This window comes from Pararge aegeria, chromosome 5 (assembly GCF_905163445.1).
Source record: "Pararge aegeria chromosome 5, ilParAegt1.1, whole genome shotgun sequence".
NCBI lineage: Eukaryota > Metazoa > Arthropoda > Insecta > Lepidoptera > Nymphalidae > Pararge > Pararge aegeria.
In genome coordinates, this window is record NC_053184.1 from 12,916,081 (window position 1) to 12,940,157 (window position 24,077).

General features: G+C 34.7%; 4 protein-coding genes across 8 annotated transcripts; 2 read left to right on the forward strand and 2 right to left on the reverse strand.

The window, feature by feature from the left end:
- Positions 1 to 204: 204 nt before the first annotated feature.
- On the reverse strand, positions 205 to 6,731 carry LOC120623666 (histone-lysine N-methyltransferase KMT5B). 4 transcript variants are annotated; one of them, XM_039889829.1, is made up of 3 exons: positions 6,396 to 6,731; positions 5,799 to 6,128; positions 205 to 5,717 (listed from the first exon to the last, which is right to left on the reverse strand). In XM_039889829.1, exons 1-3 carry the CDS (start codon positions 6,396 to 6,398, stop codon positions 3,924 to 3,926), a joined length of 2,127 nt encoding a protein of 708 aa, XP_039745763.1. In that variant the 5' UTR covers positions 6,399 to 6,731; the 3' UTR covers positions 205 to 3,923. The 4 variants fall into 4 exon arrangements, with proteins under 4 accessions (XP_039745763.1, XP_039745764.1, XP_039745765.1 ...); XM_039889830.1 differs by having other exon boundaries at positions 6,457 to 6,730; XM_039889831.1 differs by lacking the exon at positions 6,396 to 6,731 and adding an exon at positions 6,228 to 6,300.
- Positions 6,732 to 7,167: 436 nt separating this feature from the next.
- LOC120624114 (mitochondrial ornithine transporter 1) lies at positions 7,168 to 15,195 on the forward strand. 2 transcript variants are annotated; one of them, XM_039890467.1, is made up of 6 exons: positions 7,168 to 7,186; positions 7,891 to 8,135; positions 8,835 to 8,981; positions 9,869 to 10,001; positions 13,163 to 13,360; positions 14,966 to 15,195. In XM_039890467.1, the coding sequence occupies exons 2-6, from the start codon at positions 7,944 to 7,946 to the stop codon at positions 15,085 to 15,087; spliced, it is 792 nt and encodes a 263-aa protein (XP_039746401.1). In that variant the 5' UTR covers positions 7,168 to 7,186; positions 7,891 to 7,943; the 3' UTR covers positions 15,088 to 15,195. The 2 variants fall into 2 exon arrangements, with proteins under 2 accessions (XP_039746401.1, XP_039746400.1); XM_039890466.1 differs by lacking the exon at positions 7,168 to 7,186 and adding an exon at positions 7,215 to 7,437.
- A 1,410-nt stretch (positions 15,196 to 16,605) lies between these two features.
- On the forward strand, positions 16,606 to 18,764 carry LOC120624069. The gene is made up of 2 exons (XM_039890399.1): positions 16,606 to 16,958; positions 18,260 to 18,764. The coding sequence occupies exons 1-2, from the start codon at positions 16,642 to 16,644 to the stop codon at positions 18,492 to 18,494; spliced, it is 552 nt and encodes a 183-aa protein (XP_039746333.1). The 5' UTR covers positions 16,606 to 16,641; the 3' UTR covers positions 18,495 to 18,764.
- Positions 18,765 to 21,152: 2,388 nt separating this feature from the next.
- Positions 21,153 to 22,221, reverse strand: LOC120624091 (S-phase kinase-associated protein 1). The gene is made up of 2 exons (XM_039890435.1): positions 22,027 to 22,221; positions 21,153 to 21,937 (listed from the first exon to the last, which is right to left on the reverse strand). Exon 2 carries the CDS (start codon positions 21,935 to 21,937, stop codon positions 21,449 to 21,451), a length of 489 nt encoding a protein of 162 aa, XP_039746369.1. The 5' UTR covers positions 22,027 to 22,221; the 3' UTR covers positions 21,153 to 21,448.
- Between the last annotated feature and the right edge of the window lie 1,856 nt (positions 22,222 to 24,077).

Here is a 24,077-nt window from a genome sequence, read left to right on the forward strand (position 1 = left end):
TGTGTGGAGTAAATACAGCTCGGTTGAAACGGCTTTTTTGTAAGGTGAACCTACTCAGTAATATGAAACACCAATAAAAGCTAGAAGACAAAAAAATTAAATGCTCATTACGAATTCTATTAAGGTATTGGAAGATTGTGAGTAATACATAAATTATTTATTTGTCAACTAAACAGGCGTGGTACAAGGAGTTTAAATAAAAGGTTAAGAGTTGAGGCGTTTTATTATCATAATTAATTTTTACATACACTATTCCTTTATGGAATATCACAAAAGCTAGTTGTCCTCTTACTAGCAATTAAGTATATTTTACATATAAATATATCACCAACAGTACATATATATAATTTTACAGAATTATCTTAAATGATGCGCACTTTTGATACTATGAAAATTGCCCATAACTGCAAAAAAAAACCTATTGTGTAATACTCTGACTATTTATTCCATCCGATCGTAGGTATAGTACTACCAAAATGCTTTTACAGTTAAATATTACGCGTCATCATTTAGAATGATTTATACAATTATATAGTTTAGCCTATGAATCTACAAACGCGCTTTGCTTAAGGACTGCAATGTGTAGAAACTAAGGCTGCCAGTACACCGGAGCGGAGCGAGGCAGCGAAGCCGAGAAACGGACTAATGCGGAGCGCAGTTGCGTACTGTGTCTGATTAAGAGCAGCGGAGATTTTGTGCAATCCTATTGGTTAATATTTCTCCGTTTCTCGGCTCCGTTGCCTCGCTCCGCTCCGGTGGACTGGCAGCCTAAAGCTGACACCTACAAAGCGTGCTAACCCTTGGCTCAGACTGTCAGACATAAACCTGACACCTGTTTTAACAGTAACCTTGACTGCGCAAATCAAAGTACGCTCCATAGATCTCAGCCAGACAAATTATAGAGGTTTAGGTGCCTTTACATAAGTCATAAGTGCTAACACTAAACATTTTGTTCGTAACAAGTTTCCAGTTTTCTCTTCCAACATAATATAACCCGCAAAATCGTTCTTTAATTCGTAAAATAAGCACAAAGACAACTTAATGTACTAGAAAAGGTAGATAATTAATTAAATTGTTAAAATAGCGTTCGGGTTTATTTTTTCGTTTTTAGCATTATTTTATGGAATGTATAGTGGTAAATTTTTTATCCATGTTTCAAAAATTTAAATAACTGGTAAGTACATATATACATGTCTATAATTGATGTTTAAAAATAACAAAATACTACAACGAATAAACGGTTTAGTTAAACCTAATAGTGGGCTCTTACAATAAAACTGTCTCTGATTGCAGCGCCACCTACTGGATCCAGGGCCCATTCAATTGCCTCGAGGTCCGTAACCCCGACACGCCGCTTGGCCGCCCATTCAAATTAACAAAAGATGTCACCTAAATCGGTCCTGCCGTTTATGGGTTCAGTCACTATAGCTTGGAAATTGATTTTTATAAAAACAGTGGTGCCACTTCTGTTTTGTGTACTCAAATCTCATATCTAAAAGTTTTCCTTAGAAAAGGGTATAAGTTGAGTTAGGAGATTTATGTACGAAATAATTTGCACAAACATAAAAAATAACATATTTTCGTAATTTACGCAACGACCTACCCTGTTACCAATTTCGTGTCTTATTTCCTTTGCGCCAGACACCATGGATACGGGATACGCCGTAGTAAATTTGTCATGACGTCATACACCCCGCGACAAGCGGAATGCTGATGAGAAAACAATTAAGACACGGTTTTTTAAAATCAAACAATTAGGCTAAGAAATACATGGGAAAAGTTAACCAAAATACATACTAATAAGCTTTTCTTATTGTTATGATACTCCCTTCAGGACTCTAGTGAAAACGCCTGCGTATTAAAATCATACGTAACCATTTACATTTTTACATAAGATAAGAACAATAAAATAATAAATGTTCATTTTCATCAGGCCGGAATTAGACTCTTAAATTAGAATGCTTTGGGTGAAAGGAGATGGTCCAAGATGTATAAAACCTGGGAGCGGTCAAGGCACTCAAAAGCCACGAACTTCTAATTTTCCCTTACTGTTCCGGTACGATGCCGCGTAGAAAACGATTAGAAGTATAGCGCAGAATTAAGAAAATACAGAACGCTCGTCAGCCAATTGTAACCAAAAACAGTTAAGACGGTCCGTGTACCGCTCACTTTACACCCGCGGAATGTTGCTAGCTCACTAACCGTTACGTTTAGAGGTAAAATAATTACTTTCAACTACCAAATGGTATACCACCTGTTTGAGAAACACCAATAAAGAGGAGTGGCTTTTGGTGCTTCAATATGAGTCGTGTGCACGGTTTCTGGATGTTCTTAATTCTGTGGCGCCTGGGTTAATTAACAGGTCAACCCGCTATCATCTTAGACTGCATTATCACTTACCAACAGATGAGATTCCAGTCTAGGACTAACTTGTAGTGTATAAAGTTAATTTATGAAGTTTGAAAATTGTACAATGGGGTTTGGCACACATATCTCCGCCATTTTTACTTTTTCAAAAATTTATAGCATCCAAACAGATAAGTATGTATATCAAAATAAAAGACTAAAATGGACTGGTGTCAGGTGTTGGACATACCAGCTATCAAAATTTTTCTGGTAGTATGTATGGATAAACTAAAAAATAACATAAAACATAATTTGAAGTTTTGTTTTACTAATCCAACACAGACCAACAGAGATTAGCATGTTAAAACAAATTTAATTTTATGATTAGTATGAATTTACAGTGAAGGTATCTCTGATTTTCATTAATGTACCTACGTTTTGCTTACTGCATTTGAAGTTAATCTGGACTTGAATGAATGAAAAACAATTTTAGAGCCAATTCGTAAGTTCAAATTTTATTATTTACCGATGGCCTTACTATTACAAATTTGGTAGCTGATATTTCGGAAAACTGACACTTAATATTATTTAGTACTTATTTGTATTCATATCTTACTACACGTATTTTTAGCTATTTATAAATATAGGTACCTACCTAATACAGGTTTTATGTGCTACTATTACTTAGAGAAAAGTAAAAATGACAGATGAGCCAAAACTCTTTTAACTATAAATGTTTAAGTGTAGTTTTATTTTTCAATATTCACTGCCAAATTTCATGTTGGCGCCATTATGATAATCTTTTAAATAATTGCATAAAATAAATTATTTACAGAAACTTTTTATTTTTTATTATTCCTACCAGAACCAGGGCAAGAATGGACCTTCTCCTTTTCCTAATATTTTGATATTTTGGTTTAAAAACGGAATAAATTAACTATTATCTGACTGGGATCTTGTTAAAGCTTTGTACCGGTTTACATAAATTTTAGACTAGCGTTTAGTGATATTTTTCAAATTTTGGTAATTTGAGTAATTCCAGCAGTACATTTTGTTTATAATTATGTCAAAATTTATTGAATTTTCGTCATTTTACATTATACATATTAACTACATATATACAAGTTTCTAAGTATCTTAGAAAATTTTAAATCAGAAAATTTACACTGTCAATACTTTACATGCATGGAATAGAATGTATAGGTACAAAATTTTATACATTTCTTAAAAAATTTAAAGCTGGAAAAAAGATAAAGTATACACATTCTTAGTTAAGAAATAAGAATAATGCAAATCAGTACCTTTAATTACTTATTTTACAAAACCATAGAGAAACCTTAGTTTAAGCATAAAATTTTGTCAGTTAATTGAAATAACACAATTCAACTTTATTTCTTAATAAATATTTTCATGAATTTATCAATTAAAACAATTTGTTACCTATCACAATACTTGAATTCAACTTCACGTCACAATAATAAATACTAGATAAAATAATCCTAGTCAGTGACAATAATAATTAAACTAATAATTGAATATTAACGGTGGAAACATAACCACAATGCTATTTGTGGCTGTCAGTCTGCTGATATAGCAGGAGGCAAGTCAATAGTACGACTCTCATTACCAAAAATTAATCTTAAGCGTTTCATAGGAGGCAGGGGACGGATAGGACTATGCTTGCGGTGCCGCTCTTTAGACCGACGTCTTTTCTTTAGTCGCCGCGCTGTTTCAGGATCTACACCTTCTAACCTTAGCACTTCATATTCAGGCGCTTCAGCTGGGCCTCCACAATCCATTACTTCCTCAACAACTGGACTGCGCTTAACACGAAGAGTTAGTTTCAAGCCACGCCGTGGAGGGGTACAAGGGCACTCACTGCTCTTATTAGAGTTGTCTGCCAACCATGGAGGTCCTGACTCTGATTCTTTCTTTGTTTCTTCATTCCTATTTGACACATCAATTTTGTGATGCTTATTTATTTTACTATCCTTAGATTCACTTGGGTTAACATTTTCTCTAAAGTCACAAATTTCACTTTTTATACATGCATCATCACTTGCACACTTAACATTATCTAAAACTTGTTTTTTTGTATTTAAATTATCTGATTCAGGAGTTTCTGCTTTCGATGTAACTAATAAAGGCATTTCAGTACTTTCCTGCAGAGATTCATTTGTATCACATTTATTCTCTGTAGACAATAGATCCATTTCACTACAAGTAACAGGCTGTGGTTCAGATACACAATGTTCTATTTGTGGATCTTGGGCAGTTTCAGTTTTAATACCTAAATTGTTAGTTTCTACACTAGTAATGTCAGAATAAGTTTCAGATGTCATAATATTAGGATCTACACTTAATTTATCTTCAGAAACAGTTTTTGTAGAATTCTTACTTTTTGTACAAGTTGACTGGGAACAATTATTGTCAGTGAGACGTTTATGACTCCTCAAAACAATACCAGAATGTGAATCGCGACTGCTGCGAGAACTAGTAATACTACAACAGCGAGTAGGCGGTGCTCTACTTTGAGCTGAGGCAGTGGGCATAGCTCCATTCTGTGTGCGGTTGCTGTCAGTCCGCCGGCGCAAGCGCTCGCCACGACTTGATGCTGAGGATTCTCTGCTACTCTGAGCTTCTTTACTAACAGTTCCATCTACAACATCTGCAATACACCCCTGAGCTATTAGTAGTTCCGCATCATACTTTGTTAAGCCTTTTTGTTTCATTTCTTTCATACTGAGTGGAGATACTATATTAGAAACTTGTCTGTTTGATATTTGAGCCTTTTCTGGATTTTTACCATTAATCGCTTTCTGAGTTTGTTTTGCTTTTGTCCTATTTATTCTATTATCTGTTTCTCTAAATCTATACCTAGTTGCTTGTTCATCATTATGTGCATTTTGAACAGAAAATGCACCTTTTCCACGTCTCTCACATGTTTCACATTCACAATAACAATTCCCATTACCAAAAAAGTCCTCACCATAAAAACATGTTATTTCCTCACCAACTTCAATATCCCTCAACACACGAACAAAGGCCTTACCACGATCAGTCGCTTCAAATGTACATGTTGGCCTACAGTCATGATTAATATATGCAGCAGGACCCAGCCACAATTGAGCACAATTCTTTCTACAACTATACATAACTGAAAAATCATTTTTCCCAGGATGAAGAAGCTGTTTTTCCTCTTCTTCAGTCATCTCAGCTATACAGCCAACCAAAAAATCAATTCTTTCATGCTTAAAAAATTTTTTTGTTGTAGAAATCTTAGCCCCAACCTGACCCTCTAATGAATACCTATAACATGGCTCAATTGCAAATCCAGCTTTCTTATCGAAAATTCGAAGATAACGGTATATCTGAAAATTAATAACATGTTTAAATTCACCAGAATTGCAGTATGTAAAACTAAAAGAATAATTAAAACAACAATTACTTACATGTTCTCTCAACTTGTTCTGTTGATGTTTATTTTTACTAAAATGTCTAGGCATCCATTCACCACTGGCTAGCTTTGAGTAAGCCTTATTGTAGTCCTGAGTTTGAATAAACTCCTTGATTATATTTTTTAATTCTTCCTTATTTGCCTTTAATGGTCGGTACCGAATGTTCATTTTGTGTGTTGTAATACCAAGATAAGGATCCACTATAAGTGCCGTGGCTATGTCATCGTATTCGGACAACTCGCGGGGCGTCATGCCCATAGGCTGCATTTTGTGGAGCACTTGTCTCCCCGGATAAGCCGCTGAACCAACAACCATCCTGAACACCTACAAAACAAAGAAGCGAGACCATTTTATGGGACAGAATACGATTACAATGAACTCTTAGTTCACTCACAGCAAATGCTATAAAATAACTTGTCTCACTGTAAATTTTTGACGAGAAACTTATACTAACAACAGCAAGATATCTTGTAAGCAATTATACCAAACTCATATATTAAATATTATAAAAGGACAAACATGGCGGCCGACCACAAAACTCAAAAAACGACACGTCAAAAATATTCTTAATTTTCTCGTCAAAGATCTCACCATATAATGATAATACAACAAAATCGCTTAGATAAACTATCACACCATTAAATGCACTTACTTAGAACATTAAATGTGTTTAAAATACATGTTTATTTCTTGTAACAACTGAACTGTCTTAGCACTTCTTGACATTAACGGTAGGTTATTCATAAATTTCAGTATAACCAAAAAAATTGATTTTTATTTTAAAATGTATTTCTGAATTTATTCATAATTACATTACTTGTAATTGTGTACTAAAGTTAAAAAACTCAAAGGAACGCTGAAAAACAACCATGTTTTCGTGCACTTCATTCATAACGGTAGCATTTACGGAGCATCATAAGTTTAAACTTTTGTTTCAAACTTATATTAATAATGGTGATCATTTGGATGTATCTGACTCTCATAAATTTATGATTATTAAATTTTAGGAAGCAAATTTAAAAACTGTAAACTTTGAAACCGCGTATTATAAAAACAAAATCTTAAGTCAAAAATGCTACCTTTCTTTACAAACGTAAAATATTTGACAGAAGCACGACAGAAGGCACCAAAGAGCATACATACGAACACGATGTGTTAGACAAAGAGATTAAAAAACTGCTTTTTAGTTTTAGAAACCAACCCAAAGAGAATTAAATCACTGCGTTTTAACGAAAACTGTACTAATAGTTTATTTAATATCTACTAAATTTCTTTTGTATTAATAGGAAGATCCTAAGAACGTCGATTGTTCTAAAGTTCATAGAGGCTGTGTTAGGTGTTTATTACTTGTCAGTTGTCACTTGTCATCTGACTATGAGTAGGTAAAGTATTTTAGTTGACAGTTATCAGCTGCATAGAGTAGGTAAATTTATCAGTTGATTGCTGTTGCTGTAAATTTAGTGTAAATTAAAACTTTTATTACCAACGAAGTATAGAGCGAAAGAAAATTGTACATAAGTTTAAATATTTACCCTTTCTTTGCAAACTAAAAAATATTTTACCATGGCCCATTCATCTTCATCTAGTGGTAATATAAAAAGTGGACTAATAGATTTCACAGCAGGATCTCTAGGTAAATACCTATGTTATCAAAATATTTAGACATATTTCATCATTTTATTTAAGTCGGTATTACCCAACATTAATAAATAAGTCAATATACAAGTTCTAATCTATCCTTACCTAGTGTTACCCTTTTGTTCTCTCCCCGCTTCCGCTGGCCAATTTGTAGTCCACGACTTAAAACTTTTAATATTAAAAAAAAAATTAAACAAAAGAACTTCGCGTCTCCAGAGGTGGGGGTCAAAAAAGGATGTCACTAATTAATTGCCCAATAGCTAGCATTTACTTGGTTATCAAATAGGCAAGGGCACTCTTATTAGATTCATAATATTATTTATCATATATATTTAAGATTCATAATAGGTCAAACACCATAATATGATCAATCTGAAAATTGAGCAAATCTGATAGTTATGATGTCAAAATATGAAAGACATTCTTACATACTTTATCACAATTTTAGGTGGAGTAGCTGTGGTCTATGTTGGCCAACCCTTAGATACTGTGAAGGTTAAGATGCAAACCTTTCCACATCTTTATAAGGGGATGTATGACTGTTTGAAACAAACATTTAGAAATGATGGTATAATCAGAGGGCTCTATGCTGGTACAACACCAGCAATTATGGCTAACGTTGCTGAGAATTCAGTCCTGTTTGCAGCTTATGGTTACTGTCAAAAATTTGTTTGCCATATGACAGGAACTGAGGTAATATTTTTTATGCAACTTACTTTTTGCAATTCCTGCAATCATTATTGAAATTGGCTACAAATGGTGGTAAAAACATGCAGGTACACAACATATATGTGATTTTCATGACGTACAATTATGTACGGAATATTGTTGTGAGTATTGCTGTGTTTCATCAACATTTTTATAGCCAAAAGTCAAAGTTAAAAATTCCAGTAGGTTCACAGATGGCACTCATGGTTTGTATATTACATGAAAAATTTGTACATGTATTGAGATGATGGAGGTCCACCATCATTTAAAATACCTATATAAATAAACTCATCAAAAAACCTTGTAGCAACAAACCATAGCAAAATTATCATCTGCAAAACGTTTGGCAAATATACTTAGAAATATAAGTCACTCGAAGTCATCACTGCAGTTTATCGTACTGTGTTGTGAAAGAGTTATTTTAAAGACTTGCACTGCCCTACAAAGTTTTCAACCAGAGAAAGAATGTATTCCTGAAAAAGCTTGTGATTAAATGGATGATGTAACTTGAAGTAGCATTAAATTCTGTTAAAAATATTGGATTAAATGTCTAAACTTAAATGCCATAATACAAAGTGGGAGTTACAATTATTTAATCAGTATACAGAAATAGAAACATTCTGTATATTGTTGTTTAATGCTTTATAGAAATAAAAAAATTAATTGAAATATATTTTATTTTAGAGTGTGGATCAACTGTCGACCCTAAGCAACGCAACAGCCGGTTTTCTAGCATCGTTCTTCTCTTCATTCACACTGTGCCCAACAGAACTCATAAAGTGTCAGCTACAAGCAATGAGAGAAGTCAATGTTCAAGGCTCACAAACAGCTGTATGATGATATGATGACTCCTTTGGGTATTTCATTAAATATATATTTCACTTTTGAGACCCAATAACTTTATATCTGAGTACAATAGTTTGAATCTCTTATTCACAAAATGAATTATACTCGTCTCACTTCATTTTCATGAATACTAACATAATAATATTGTTGTATTTAAACTAACCTATTAATATTTTATTTCTTCATATAGGTAATATTATATGTTATTTATTACATCGTTATTATTGCTTTTTGTGTATGTTTGCAAGGCATTGTGACTATGAACAGAACCCATGTTTTCATGAATGAATAAGCAGTACCTAAACCAGCAGCAACCTTAGCATGAGATTGCTTGCTCTCTGATATTTTTTTCAGATAGCAAAATTCAAACAGTATTCGCGCGTTGCTTAGGCTAGTCAACAAGTTTAACAACGTGTTAAGTCTTAATCAAGCTCCTAACAACATTGATATAAATAACTTAAGGTCTAAAAATATGAGTTAATGGCTCATTCGATTCGGAATGCCATCTTGAAAAATGTATCAAAAGTACATAATTATAAGCAAGTAAAAAATTGCAATTGTGTTAAACAAATAAGGATGACAAAAAGAGAGTATTTAGATTTTTGTTGAAACTTAATTATTAATATTTAAGTCATCCTTAAACGGGTTGAATATTCCAGTGAAAAAATCCCGCCCTTCGGTATTCTTCATTATTTATAATCTTTATTCAGCCTGCCTTTAACTTAAAACAAACAGTTAATACACTTAGTGTTCTATTTGCATAATAGTTTGTGCTAGTTCTCAGCTAGCTTGAAACGATTCTAGTGCATTCCAAAGATTTTTAATATATGACATTTTGCAAAACATTGATACTGATAATTTTTGCATTTTAGGTTAAAATAACTCCACTTCAGTTGACACAACAGATATTTAGACAATATGGTATACAAGGATTATTCAGGGGGCTTGTACCCACTATCATGAGAGAAATGCCAGGGTATTTCTTTTTCTTTGGCGGATATGAAGGTTTGATAATATTACATTATTATACTAGTGTGCTACAATGGTATCTAATTACACTCGAGGTGGTATAATTATGGAGCTGATAAAAACATTGTGGGCAGAAAGCTGTACCTTTTACCCGGCTAAATGCACAGAATCGGCCGGAATCTATTGAACTATTATAATATGGATTTATTAATTACTAATTTATTAAACAGTAATGAAAAGTTAAAAACACACGTGTTCAATATCTTGGATTATGAGCCAAAACTTGATGACGGATAAATAAACTACCATCTACTATTCATCATCATAATAAATACAAACTATCGTCTCCATCGTTATATTTACTCTTGTAACAGTGATTCACTCAACATTCAGTCACGAACTTCTTTTAGTAATTGATAAACTTTTACTTTGTTAATGGTGTAGTGTACTACAAGCTTTAAAATCCTTATCCTAATCCTCCTCGGGGATATGCAAATCCGCGTAACTAGCATTGGATAATTTTGCGTATCAATTTAAGGTCGATAGACAGACATGACCTCCTTTGTTTATCTTTTAGTTATCTCATGACTATAGAACCGTCTAAAAATATCACATGAGCATCATGTGATATTTTTTTATTTTTAAAAACATGACGACGGTTCTTATATATATTCAGGGTCTAACTAGTCAGTAGGGAAAATCAGTAAAAGTCAGTATTTTTAAAACTAGTCTTTTTTGGGTACTTTTTGTATATTCAGTAAATCCGTTAATCGTCCTGAATCTCTTGATATATTCAGGAATTGATTATGTTAACAATTGTTTAAATTTATAGTTGCCAGACCACGATTTGAATATCGCGTGTGAGAGTTGAAAGTGTATTTTATGCAAGCTATTTTCTTAAGTCTTTTAAGCTTGTTTTATATGTCATGCGTGCAAATTTAAACTATCTTTTATGTAAGTTTCGTTTGTGGAGCGTGCAAGTTTTGAATGTCTCGTGTGCTACTTGCAAATGTATTTTACGCTAGTTTCGCGTCCTCGCATAAAAGTTGAAGGTGTCCTTTATGCGTGTTTTGTATGTCAAAAGTGTCTTTTAGGCGAGTTTTGTCACGCTTTCGATTCTAAAGCGTCTTTTATGCATGTTGCGTTTGTTCAGCGTGTGAGATGTAGGCGTCTCTAATACAAGTCTTGTAAGTCGAGTTGCTTATGTGCTAGTTTCGTATTACTCACATGAAAGCTGATACTAGAGTGTTTTTTATGCGAGCTTTATATGCAACCTGCGAGTTTGTAACTTTCGGGACGTCTTTTATGCGAACTCTATATGTTTTGCATGCGAGCTGCAAGAGTCTTTTATGTAAGTTCTGTATACCTCGCATGCAAGTTAGAAGTGTCCTTTATGCGAGTTCTGTATGTTTCGCATGTTTTTTTTATGCGTGTTCGTTGCAATTATGCGTGTATTATTAGCATCTCAAGTTTAGTTTGTCCCAAAGTTCGTGAGTACAAAATGCTTTTATGCAAGTTTTGTATGTTTCGTGTGCGATTTGAAAGCGTCTTTTTATGCTAGTTTCGGATGTCTCGCATATGAGTTGAAACTGTCTTTCATGCGAGTTTTCTTTCGCTTTAGATTTGAAAGAATCTTTTATGCAAGTTTAGTTCGTCCGGTGTGCGAGATCCAGGTGTCTTTGATGCAACTTTTGTATGTGCGCGTTCGTGCTAGTTTTGTAGGAATCGCGCGAGAGTTGAGAGTGTTTAAAGAGAGAGTTGTATGTTTTGCATGTGAGTGGCGTGTGTCTTTTATGCTAGTTCTGTATGTTTTTATTTGGATTTTGTAATGTCTTGCATGTTGTAACTTCTGTCAGTCTTGCGTGTGTGTTGAGTTTCAAGTGCAGGGGTCAAAACTAGTCCATAAAATAAGTACAAGTCAATTTAAAAAAAATCAGTTCAATATTTTTTTTCGTTAATCATCCTGAAGCTCTTTAGGATAAGTTTTTAATTCAGAATTGTCCAGGGCCCTTCGAACCAAATTAGGTTAATAGGTTTATCTTTGGAAATGAGTATCGAATTTTTTATTGCTCGCTCGGTCTGACATCTGCATGATTGACTATAGATCGCGAGATCCGGGATTTTATTCTCTGTTAGGGTCAGTTGCAGAAGCAAAAAATAGTTGCTAAATTAAGAGAGGTAAATACGTATTCCGTAAATAGCTTTCAATTAACCTGCAGTTCTACAGATATTTTTAAGTTGTCCTCTGAGCACCTTTTATAGATTATAATTTTTTGAAATTTGTAATGACCACCTCTCGAGGGTCGAAATTTTGCAACGTGGTTAGGACAATATTGAGTTTGGTTTTAAATGAAAGGACTCTGCATTGATTGTACGTTGCTAAACTGGTTTTTACCGCATAGTCTTTGTCGGTTTGTGGAAATGCAGGAAATTACTATCACCATGTCTTTGAATCTGTTAAGTAAACTGGGAAAATCCTATTCCGATGCCCTTTGAGCAAAAGATAGCTTAGATATGTGTACTACGCCATTAATAAATTGCTTATTTTATTGCTTATCAGACTATTGTTATCAAAGGAGCGTATTTTACGCTACATATTATGTGATCAAAGATTTAAACGATCTTTGAGCATATATGGAGACAATATCCGTGCTGATTCAGTTCCCAAAAAGTTTTACGTGATTAGTAGATCTGCCTTATATTTTGTGTGCTACTATGTTATTTCTGACCTAAGGCAAGTTAGCCTTCGACTGCAGTCTTACCTGGTGGTGAGTGATGATGCAGTCTAGAAATAAAAATGTTTAAAAATGGTGACAGGCACACCTGTTAAGGGATACCTATGGTAGCTATTTTAAACTCAGTTCACTTATCGGTTTCTATGGGACATCGTACCGGAACACTATATCTTTGTCGGTGGGGTGGTAACTATTCACGGCCGAAGCCTCCCACCCGACCAAGACAGAGAAGATTCAGAAATTATAAATTCCCAAGTTTCCCCTGCCGGTACCTCCCACTTAAAATCACTGCGCTCACCATGACCGACTCGCTTCGCCAGGGAGGTAGTCAAAGTCAAAACCCCACTCTTAAATCAATATTCCAGACATAGGTAATGATCTTTTTCGTGTAGCCTCCTCAAGAAAGTATTGACCAATAATATTATTCTATTAAATACAAATAAAGAAGACAATATTTTCCAGGAACAAGAGAATTATTAGCAAAGCCCGGCCAATCGAAAGAAGACATAGGTTTCTTTAAGACCATGGTGGCCGGAGCAGTCGGAGGGCTAATACTGTGGACTGTCATATTCCCGTCTGATGTAATAAAATCGCGGGTGCAGATATCGAACAAAAGTCAAAAGTTCTTGACCGTTGGCCTGGAGATCATACGAAAAGAAGGTATGTGTATTGCTATTTTATAATACCTAAGCATTTTACATCTTGTGTAAAGTAAATAAATTGTATTAGAATTAGAAAAAAGTGGAAAGTTAAAAATTTTAAATCATTTTTTTATCTGGATTCTTTACCGTTTACGGCCTAGACGTCGCGAGTCCAACCGATGAACATCGAGTGTAGGGCTATTCTATGGTGGGGATTTCCATACTTCACTGTCATGACTGTGGCGACGCTTCGAAAGACTGACCGTTGGTAGATTTTTTATTTTGTTATACTCAGTGAATCACGAGTATAACAAAATAAAAAATGTTTTTGAGTCTACTCAGGTCGTAAGAATAAAAGGCACAGAATTCGGAAAGATGATTCCAAGGGATAGGTTCAACAGCATGTACTCGTTATAGCCAGTACATTTTCTTGGGGCTCCCAGTTCTCCGAGCACTATGCTCCGCCAATGCCACGCATCTCATAAATTCTGATCACGTTGGTAAAGCCCAAACGTCGCCGGCGAATTGTGGTCGCTCTCTCATGCCCCAATTGAAAAGTGTATGCATTTTTATCAGGCCCTTTGAATGCGACTACGTTTCGCAGCCGTAATTCATCATTGCCTTTTCTAAGACTGGTCTATCTGTGCAATCTGTAATGGTAGTTGGTACTGTGACAATCTTTACAAAAACTGAATTACGTTCGTCATCATATCAATCCATTACCGGCCTACTACAGAGCACGGGTCTCCTTCCACAATGAGAAGGGTTTAGATCGTAGTGCACCCCGCTGGCTCAGTGCGGATTGGTGGAATCCATACGCCTTTGAGAACATTATGGAGAACTCTCGGGCATGCAGGTTTCCTCACGATGTTTTCCTTCCCTGTTGAAACAAGTGGTATTTTAATTACGCACATAGCTTAAAAAGGTACGTGCTGGTATTCGAACCCGGCCCTCGGACAGTGAAACTGAAGTACATAACCACTGGGCTATCACCGCTGCGGCAGATGTGCCAACCACTGGGCTATCACCGCTACAATTACGTTCATTAATGCCATTTTAGCAGATACATAATAGATATTGTTAATTTTGGATAAAAGCAGGCGTTACTTTGCGAAAATCCATGATATATTATGAAAATTAAAAGCTTAGTTTGCTATATTCCGCGAAAAGCAGGAGAATCTGGATGGTGTAATTTATAATTTCTTCAATCCTTATACTCCACACCAAACAGATTTTCGGCAATGTACTCTCTACCCACGTTTCGCTCCGAAACCGGAACATCCTCAGGAGATGTTGACTTTACAATGAATAATTGTTAAATACAACATTCTTAACAATTCTTCTCCTTCTTTTCGCGGAGTATAGCAAATTAAGCTTAATTTTCATAATATTGATAACTTTCGCACAATATGGCTTCGGAATAAATATGCACGTTTATTAATAAGGCCCAAAACCCATTATCAATATCAAATATGGTGTAGCGTTGAAGTAGATAAAGCAGTGTTTTGTGACGTTCTGACATTTGAAAGGTTCTACCGGTTTAAGTGCGGCAAAGTACCTACTGCAAAACTATTCTGATTTTATGCCAGGTTAATCAATAACAGTTTAATAATAATTGTTACAGGAGCCTTAGCACTCTACAACGGGCTGAAACCAACGTTAGTAAGAACCATTCCAGCCACGGCGACACTCTTCGTGGTATACGAGTATTCCAAAAAGTTCATGCATCAGTCCTTTGGGGATTAATATTTTTATTATTGTACACTATAAGCTAGAATCTAGATAAATATAACAGTCACCTACCCATTTTAGATACATAATACTTGATTGTAATAAAATAATTTAGGAAGTAAATAGTATTTTAAATACACAAATGCCTTATTGCCCTCTTTTCCTTATGTGCTACTAAGATAACGTCAATCTACCTATGTATACTTTCAATGCAAGGTTGCGCTTTGATAAGTTACAAATATACCTAATCTATATAAATAAATGTTTTCGCGTATTTTAATAGTAAATTTTATCAGCAGCAATAAAAAATAATATCTCTTTTTAATGAAACTAACTACCAAGGTCACTAAAAATCTAATCAATGTTCAAATCGCCCGGATATAAGAAACGACGAAGCTCTTACCTAACTTGTAAGTGTAAATCTGTTTTCTTGATAAAATTTTAAGTAATGTATAACTACTGGACTGCGAGCATAGAATAAGAAGAGATACAAATAACTAAGAACCAGAATGCCACTCCAATATGGTTTGACTAGTCTACCAAACTGGTATATTGGGTAACAGTGTAAATAATATGCCTTCAGCTTGTAGTATATTAGTTACCAGACGACTGGGATTTACTTCTTATGTCGGTACCTAGGGCTTTTTTTAAATTGTGACGGAGTCTAAGATGGTAAACGGCTGTTAAGGCTGTGACAATTATATGAATGCCATAGCCCTAATAAGTTTCCAAGCTGCCGGAACGCTAAATTTTCTGGTGGCACGTCCTTGTCGTTAGGATGGTAACTAGCCGCAGTCGAAGCCTATCAGACCAGATTAGAGAAATCTAAGAAATAATAAATTCCCTGGCCGGATCGAACTTGAGACCACAGCGATCGTGCTCCTTAGGTGCAGTGGCGTGCATAGAGGGTATGCACAGGGTCTGCAGATTACGAGTTAAAAATACTTTAAATTATAACAGTAGGCTTTTTATAACTCTTACAATGCCTATCGTTAAGTTTTTTATAACTCTGACTGGAGATGTTCTTCATTACATTAAACAAAAAAAAAAAAATTATCATATAAATTTGCATACTTGCACGCCACTGCTTAGGTGTACTAAATTTTTAATATTTTTACTATCTACAAATCTGCTTCTCTGAAAATAATAACCTCTGTGATCGGTCGCACAGCCACTTCATCAACATACAGTCCACTGCTGGAGTAAAGGTTTCTCCCAGGTTTGCGGGTTTGCGCATGGTCACCACTGTGGCATATGCTACCATCTGCCGCAGTGGACGCCCGTTGTCCGTTACGACACCCGGGAGAAAAGGGTGGTGAAATCTGTGTACTTATCTGCCGTCACCACACGCCACCGCATTCTCTTTGGCGTCAGTCGCGGTTCCTTTGTAATCCGAGTCACTCCGGGTGGTTGACCGAATGAGGTTTTATGCACCTATTGTTTTGTATTTTTGCTTATCAATCATCTATCATTAATTGATTAAGAGTGACATTTTTAGTTGTCATGTTGAATAATTTACTAGCTATACTTGCTTTATGCGTTCTATACAAGTGTTTTATAAAGAAATAAATGGCAAATGAAGATTATCAATTCCAAAATATTTTGCACTACAGCAGAAAAACGTTCAAGAACAGGAGTAGTATACCTTTAGAAGTCTACACAAGTAGCAGGAGAGAAGATGCAAATGAGGAATTACCAGACTCTCAGAGGAGTGACAAAGTGACCATAGACGCTTCTCCAGGCTGCAGTTGCGAGAATGATCCGGATGAGGAAATAGCCAGCATTCTTCACAAGAAATGCCCTGTAATCGCACTAGCGCAGCGACAGCTACATAAGCTCTTAGATGAAACCGATAAATTACTGTGTGATAATACAAGATGTTGCAGGTGACTAGTTTCCCATTTTTTGTATACTTAATTTTTTTTTTTTTACTACAATAACACACATCGCCATCTAGCCCCAAAGTAAGCGTAGCTTGTGTTATGGGTACTGAGATAGCTGATGAATATTTTTTAATGAATAAAATACACATAAATACTTATAATATACAGATAAACACCCAGACACTGAAAAACATTCATGTTCATCACACAAACACTCTCCAGTTGTGGGAATCAAACCCATGGCCTTGGACTCAGAGAGCAGGGTCGCTGCCTACTGCGCCACTCGGCCGTCAAAATTGACATTCGATTTTAACAATCCTGTAGGTACTAGAGCTATACCTACGTAAGGCGGTCAAGCATAACAATGGGAAGATCTTCCTCCGAGCTGGTTTTGTGCTCTCGGGAACGGAGGTCCTCCAACCATTCTCATCTTTGGGAGTTGTATACAAAATGTTAATAAAAACCGAAATAATACTCTAACTTCATATATAACAAAAAAGGTTTAAGTTGGCAAACGAAGTTATCACCATCACCTTACAATTATGTTATCATGTATGTATGAACGCTTCATAAGTGCCTGTGATAGGCCTACATGAATCTACCTCTAAGTACATAATTTACTATCTGAGAGTTATCTGTGAAACCGGAATTCTAATAGCTTTTGAATAAACCTTTGCCATTGTTTTTACTAAAAGAAATCAGATACAGCCCTAACATCACATGCAAAAGTTAAATCAAGTTATTCCTGTCACTTTATTAGGTACGCGTCGCATAGCGTAGGTACTATGCGCGTGTCGGTCTTTTATCTTCTGAAGATACTTATAATAAACACTTATAATGTTTTGAATAAGTTTGTATAGAAAAATAAATATGCTCGTTTTGATTTAATATTTTTACAGGGTGATTCCTTATGTAATATACTTATGCACCCTTCAACAGTATTTCTTAATTCCGTTACACGTTATATATGGCTCTCGTATATGCAAACTTCGATAGCGCGATTTAGCATTTAGTGGAACCATATAGTTAGGTAACGTGGAGACCGCCACAATTTAAATCATAACTTTTGTACATCTGACAATCCATAAATATACTAAATTTTAGATATAAATAATTTAATTGCGCAGCTTTTGTGTTTTAACGCCCCACGTGACCATGCTATATTATGACGTCACGAAAAATCCAACATGGACGACATGAAATTACCTATGTTCACGTTAGATTGGATTTAGAAATAAATCAAGAAAATCACTTATTTTTGTATAAATCGTTAGTTGTTTTAATTAGCATCGTTTTCATTTCAGATCAGCCTACGATTTTCTAATTTTGTGCAAGGAGGCACTCTCACATCAAAATAAATGGTTGGTTATATTTTTAGTTTTAATTGTATCGACATTCTTTGTCGGATTGATTTTGGGCGCAGCCTCTTGCGGGACGAGCTTACGTAAATTTAATAGTCCTATACTTACATGTATTGATAATTTTTTCATATACGACACTTATTTATCAAATAAAGAAAACTTTCGAGGGATTTTATAAAATTTTCTACACAATGAGCTAATTGAAAGTCATAAAATGATATTACAAGATATTTCAAAGAGTAACTTACTTAGGTACCTATTGTAGTGTTTATTATAGAAACAACGTTAAATAGGTCCCTAGCTGATTCCGGTTTTAAGTATCTTTATAAAAAAATTAAATAACAATAATTTTGATGCTTTTTAAGACTTCTCAATTATTTAGTTTCATTAAGACTAAATGCAGTGCCATCTCGATTCCTGTATTCTTTGTAGAAAATAATAGCACCATATTATCGATGTTTTGAATGAACGAATGAATACACTTTTATTGCACAGCAAACAAATATTACATAGAAAATTTAAAATATTATCAACACAAAACGTAGTAGCGTAGGTATACAATTTGGCGGGCTAATGTCTTCCAGGAAACCTCAAACCAATGGCGTAGAAATCCCAAGTAAGGAAAGGTGGCGCTTAAATACAAAAGTATAAAATATTACGTATGTACACAATATACATACTAATAAACACAATTAAATAAACATACACTAAAACACTATCACATACAAATAATATATATCTACTTAATCTCAAAACATCTACTGGTCAGAAAGGGATGGTCAGAACAGAAAAAGGGATTTTAAACAAGTTTTCTAAAAATACTGACGGATTTTGCCTCCCTGATAGTTTATACAGACAGATCAAATATACGGGGTAAAGAGTTTTATAAATTTAATCCGTATTGTAATATATAAGGAAGGTACCGTATTATTCAATAAACCACTAAGTCACAATATAGGTAGCCTAATTGTGATTCTTTAGAATCTAATGAATAATCATTATAGAGTTTAATAAACGTGTGAATGACGTATTCATGTGTCTTTATACAGTCCTAATTATTAATAGTAATGTTGATTACTCAGTCATACAAAGGTCTGAAGAAGCCGTCTAGGCAATAGTGCGGTCGTTGGCGGAGGTAGTAGGTCCTATTTTTAAGGTTGTGGTGTGTAGTATTAGTTATCCATTGTTTATCTCAGTTCCAAAATTACGGGCTGTAACCATGTAAAATTAATTTGTTCATAATATTCTATTTGTACACAAAGGTACACACGAGGTATTTTTTAAATTTATATTAATTAGATTGTTATTTTACGGATATTTACGATATAGGTTTAAATAACGTAAGGTAGGTACGTTATGTTTGTTAAATATGTTTTTTGGATTTGTATATCTCGCATGACTGAGAGTTCTCCATAATGTTCGCAAGCTCGAGTGAAGTCTACCAATCCGCATTTGACCAACGTGGTGGCCTGGGGCATTCTCAATATGAAGAGATGCCCGTGCTCTGTAGTGGGCCGTTAATGGGTTTATCATAGGCATATTTACTGGCCAACCTTAGCCTCTATATACACTGTCACTTAGTTGTTGTCGGCATTTATAATCTGATCAAAGGTTCTTCTTTAAATTTGTACTTATTTAAGAATTTGTATGGATTTATATATTCAACGTATTGTAACTACTTCCTTATCTTAGAGAATAATGTATGAAATAGACATTATATAGCTTTATTATGTAAACAATAAAATTTATTACGATTATTTTTTTCTTTCATCGTCAGTAGTTACAATAAATAAATAAATCATAATCCTCATTTCAACTTTTGGACGTCCACGTCATTGATGGCAAACTTCATTATAATGTTAATTAGAGCCACCAGCGGATGTATGAAGTCAAGAAAACTCGCAGGCGTCATGTGCGACAAAGAAATGTCCCATACAGTCAGAGGTCACATGTACATATTATCCATCCGACCAGCTGTTTTTTACGTCGCGAAATAACAGCTTACAACTGCACACAAAGACTGAATAAGCCTCACATTTGGCACTCAAAGAAATACGAATGCTACTGGTCGGCCGGTCATACAATTAGACAAAATCCGAAATGGAATAGTAGGATATTTAATCGCCCTAATTGTTTAATACGTTTGCGGTGGTGGTACGTTGCGGGTGGCGCCCTAATTGTTTAATGGTTACCTCCACCAAAGACGCCCAGCTTTTCTTACATGCCAATGAGGAAACTTACGTGTGGAAAAACACCCTCCAATCTGGTCGACGGCTGTTACAAAAATCGTAAGCTCAAAAAAAACCGTGCTGCATGGTGGACCGTGGACTTGCAGACAAGGAAGCCCATCCCCAAGTAAATGGTCTAAAAGGTAGAATTACAGTGGGTTTTAAGACCTCTTGTATACACCTTTTTGCAACGGTAAAGATGTGGTACAGTTGACTTGCCTTGTGTACAAGCACAACTTATAGCTCTTCTGCCAGTTACCTGTACCACTATGCAAATGTAGTACTAGTATCTGTCAATCAATGATAAGTTTATCACAGCATAAAAACACATATGTAAATAAGAGGAGGCACATTGACAGGGTTTTAAAGGGGTTTTATGAGTGACAGTCAGCTTTTTTTAAAACATGTCTTTAGCCTATTTCATAAATAACTTAATGAATAATGAAGTCGAAATACCTTATTTTTATCAAATTTGAACTAATTTTGTTGAAATTTATTACAATAAAATGTTGTTCATTGATTTGACAAAAAATACTTTATTCACTAACATATTTTAATTAAAACTAAAAGAATATACACATCATAACAACATTATTAATACATAAGAATCTAAGAAATGCTGTTTTATTTCCTTTCATGTATAATTTTGGAGAAATATTCAAAAAAACTTACATATTGAATATGGAATTTAATAAGTTACAATTTGCTGTACAAAACACAAAGCAAACAATTAGCCAAAGAGAAGTTTTAGTTTGAAATAATATGTTCATTATGCAGGTACCCCTAGGGGATTGAAGGTTCAGAGGAGATAATATCATTTGATGCAATTTCAAATTGGAAGGAGAAATTTACTAAATTACTTCTCATTAGTGTAATATGAAGTTAAGTTAATCTTAGCAAGCTACTATTTCTCCTCACACCACTCATTCTCCTTGCGAACCTGTTCTTCTTCAGCTGCTGTAAAATCATTTTTAATATTAAATGTTTTACGAATTTCCTCTGGTGTTTTGCCCTTTATCATGTTGGCTACTGTCTTACACGTGACATCCAACAATCCTTTAATATCTAAATAATTAGCTGCCAGTATTAACTCAAACAATGTGCCCTGGTCAACTTTCAAGAAATCAGCATCCCATGAAGAAATATCGTCAGTACGTTTTTCTTTATTTTCATCATCTTCTGGTAGAGGGGGATCATCTTTATGGAAAGTAGCCCACTGGATAACCTTTTTTAGAATAGCAGAATTCACGTTTGGTAAGGGAACCACTTCTTCCTCGTCGTCGTCCATTCCCAAATCCTCCAACATAGTTTTTATGGTCACCGAACATTTCGCGATTTCGACGTCGACATCAAATATCTCATTATCAGAAGATTGCAGTTTAATGTTCGGCATCTGTGAAACATGTATTTATAAATTGAGGTGAGTTGTTGTCCCCGTAAAACAGACGCCATTTTATTTACAAAAATAGTTAACAAGCTTACCCTTTTTTCGTTAGATCTATAATTGGATATCAGCGATTAATCGTATAATTGTTGTTAGAAAACTAAAGCAGAAAGTTTCGTTTATTATATATTTTATGTTCGAGACTATTTATACCAATGGCGGATTCAAATTATGAACGAACTATGAAGAAAATTTGATAACAATGACTGACAGTTCCGCTGTCGACCGTCACTTTTGACATTTGCCACAGTTTTTTTAATAAACACTGCTTTAAGTTCCAGTTTTTTTATCGCCATAGATCCTTAACCCACTCAGTAGTGCCGATTATCTATAAATTAGTCCTGAATTATTTAATACTAGCTAATACCCGCGACTTTGTTCCCATGGATTAGGGTTTTTATTCCCGCGCGCTCGTCAACAATTTTTTATCTCACCAAGGGTACTATAGTCGGAAAAATGTAATAGGCCCGTTTTGACATTTGTGCAAGACCATAGAATGAGAACTTTGAACGAAACTGAAAGAAACAAAAAAATAAAAATCAATTACATACAGTGTTTTAAAAAATACGTAAATTTTTTTGGGACGATAAATAATATGAAAGAATATATCGCGAGTATTCTTTTTGCGCTTACTTCATAGTAGCATGCAATTTATAATTGTTGCGAAACGTTCCGAAAACAGTTACGTTCTCAGTTTTTTTTTATACTAGAGCTGTAACCATTTTTTTACTGAATATCGAAATTAAATATTGTGTAGTTATCTTTACTGCAAAGAATGAGCTTGGTTCTCAAAATGGGTTCTAAATAATGAGTTTGAGATGATGTATCTGACCAAGCGGCACATGACTGAAGCGTCCCCGCGCGCACTGCGCAGTTTTTCGTTCCTCATCTTGTAAAGTTGACTGTGCGCTCGTTTAAGTTTGATATATATTGTTTACCATTACGTTAACTATGGCTCTTCTATTTTGGACATTAATTTAAACAGTGATTTGACTCTATTTTTGTGTTTGTTGTTATATAGTACTAACTCTGTTTCAACATGTTGAAAAGTGGACGTATAATCAACAGCCAGTCACGCGTATTGGTTGTGAAGTTAAAGGAATACTTTGAACGAACGAACACTTTAAAATACATAATAATATCAATCAAGTACTTATACAAACTTGAATTGATTTATCGTGAGTATCGAGTACAGAGTCTTATGGTTCCATAACTAGTTACGTCGCGATGACAAATGTCAAAACGGGCCTATTACATTTTTACGACTATAGGTATGAGAGATTGGTTTAGAAAGAAAATGTCCTTTTCCATAGCCTAGGTGACATAGCGAGCGAGACACGCGGCTTGGCTTGTAATATGGAGGGTAGAGGTAAGGAGGATCATCTGTGTATATGAAAAAGTGTCGTCAAAATGTATTAAATTAGGATGGCGCCACATTTGCATCAAGGTAACTCTTAAAAGAAGCGCCAAATATAAATATTGTTAGAGTAGGCTTGAAAAATAAACAAGGAAGTAAGGTTATATTTACCACAATATTTTGTACAACGTAAGTTGTTGAAATTCTCAATAATTAACTACTTTAGTCGATAATGACATTAATTTTTTTAACTCGGCATACTTCAATTCATCTACGATTGCTACATTAATACCATACCCTGTGCATCCACCAGCGCCATTGTGGAGGATTTTTGAACTGTTATTTAGCGCATACAACTGGACACTTTTTCAACTTTTCTCCCATATAAGATGACTCTCCTTACCTCTACCCTCCATAGCTCGTAAGCAATTTTCAATTTTCCCTCGGGAGCTGCTTAAGGAATCGGGATAGAAGGTAGCCTATGTTCTTTTCCATGTCAAAGGTTAACCTTTTCAAAACAGATTTTTATTTAATTTTTGTCTCCGGGAAACGGGATGGAAATTTTACTTCATAGCTCCGTTGAATTTAAATCGATTTTGATAAAGTGTATACTATCAAGCATGTTTTGTCTAATTTTAATGAAGATCTGATAAATATTGTCGGAGATAAAGGACATTACTCTTCACAGATACCAGCAAGTCGCAAGGCATACCTATAGTACAACGATCGAAT

Bases quoted from the DNA above. Each gene is read 5' to 3' on its own strand.
- LOC120623666 (XM_039889829.1), bottom strand. The intron at 5,718-5,798 runs GTAAGTAATTGT...ATTAATTTTCAG, and splicing joins AGAACAAGTTGAGAGAACAT to ATATACCGTTATCTTCGAAT.
- LOC120624114 (XM_039890466.1), top strand. From the start codon at position 7,368: ATGGCCCATTCATCTTCATCTAGTGGTAATATAAAAAGTGGACTAATA. The intron at 7,438-7,890 runs GTAAATACCTAT...TCACAATTTTAG, and splicing joins TTTCACAGCAGGATCTCTAG to GTGGAGTAGCTGTGGTCTAT. The intron at 8,982-9,868 runs GTATGATGATAT...TTTGCATTTTAG, and splicing joins TTCAAGGCTCACAAACAGCT to GTTAAAATAACTCCACTTCA.
- LOC120624069 (XM_039890399.1), top strand. From the start codon at position 16,642: ATGGCAAATGAAGATTATCAATTCCAAAATATTTTGCACTACAGCAGA. The intron at 16,959-18,259 runs GTGACTAGTTTC...TTTTCATTTCAG, and splicing joins GATAATACAAGATGTTGCAG to ATCAGCCTACGATTTTCTAA.
- LOC120624091 (XM_039890435.1), bottom strand. From the start codon at position 21,937: ATGCCGAACATTAAACTGCAATCTTCTGATAATGAGATATTTGATGTC.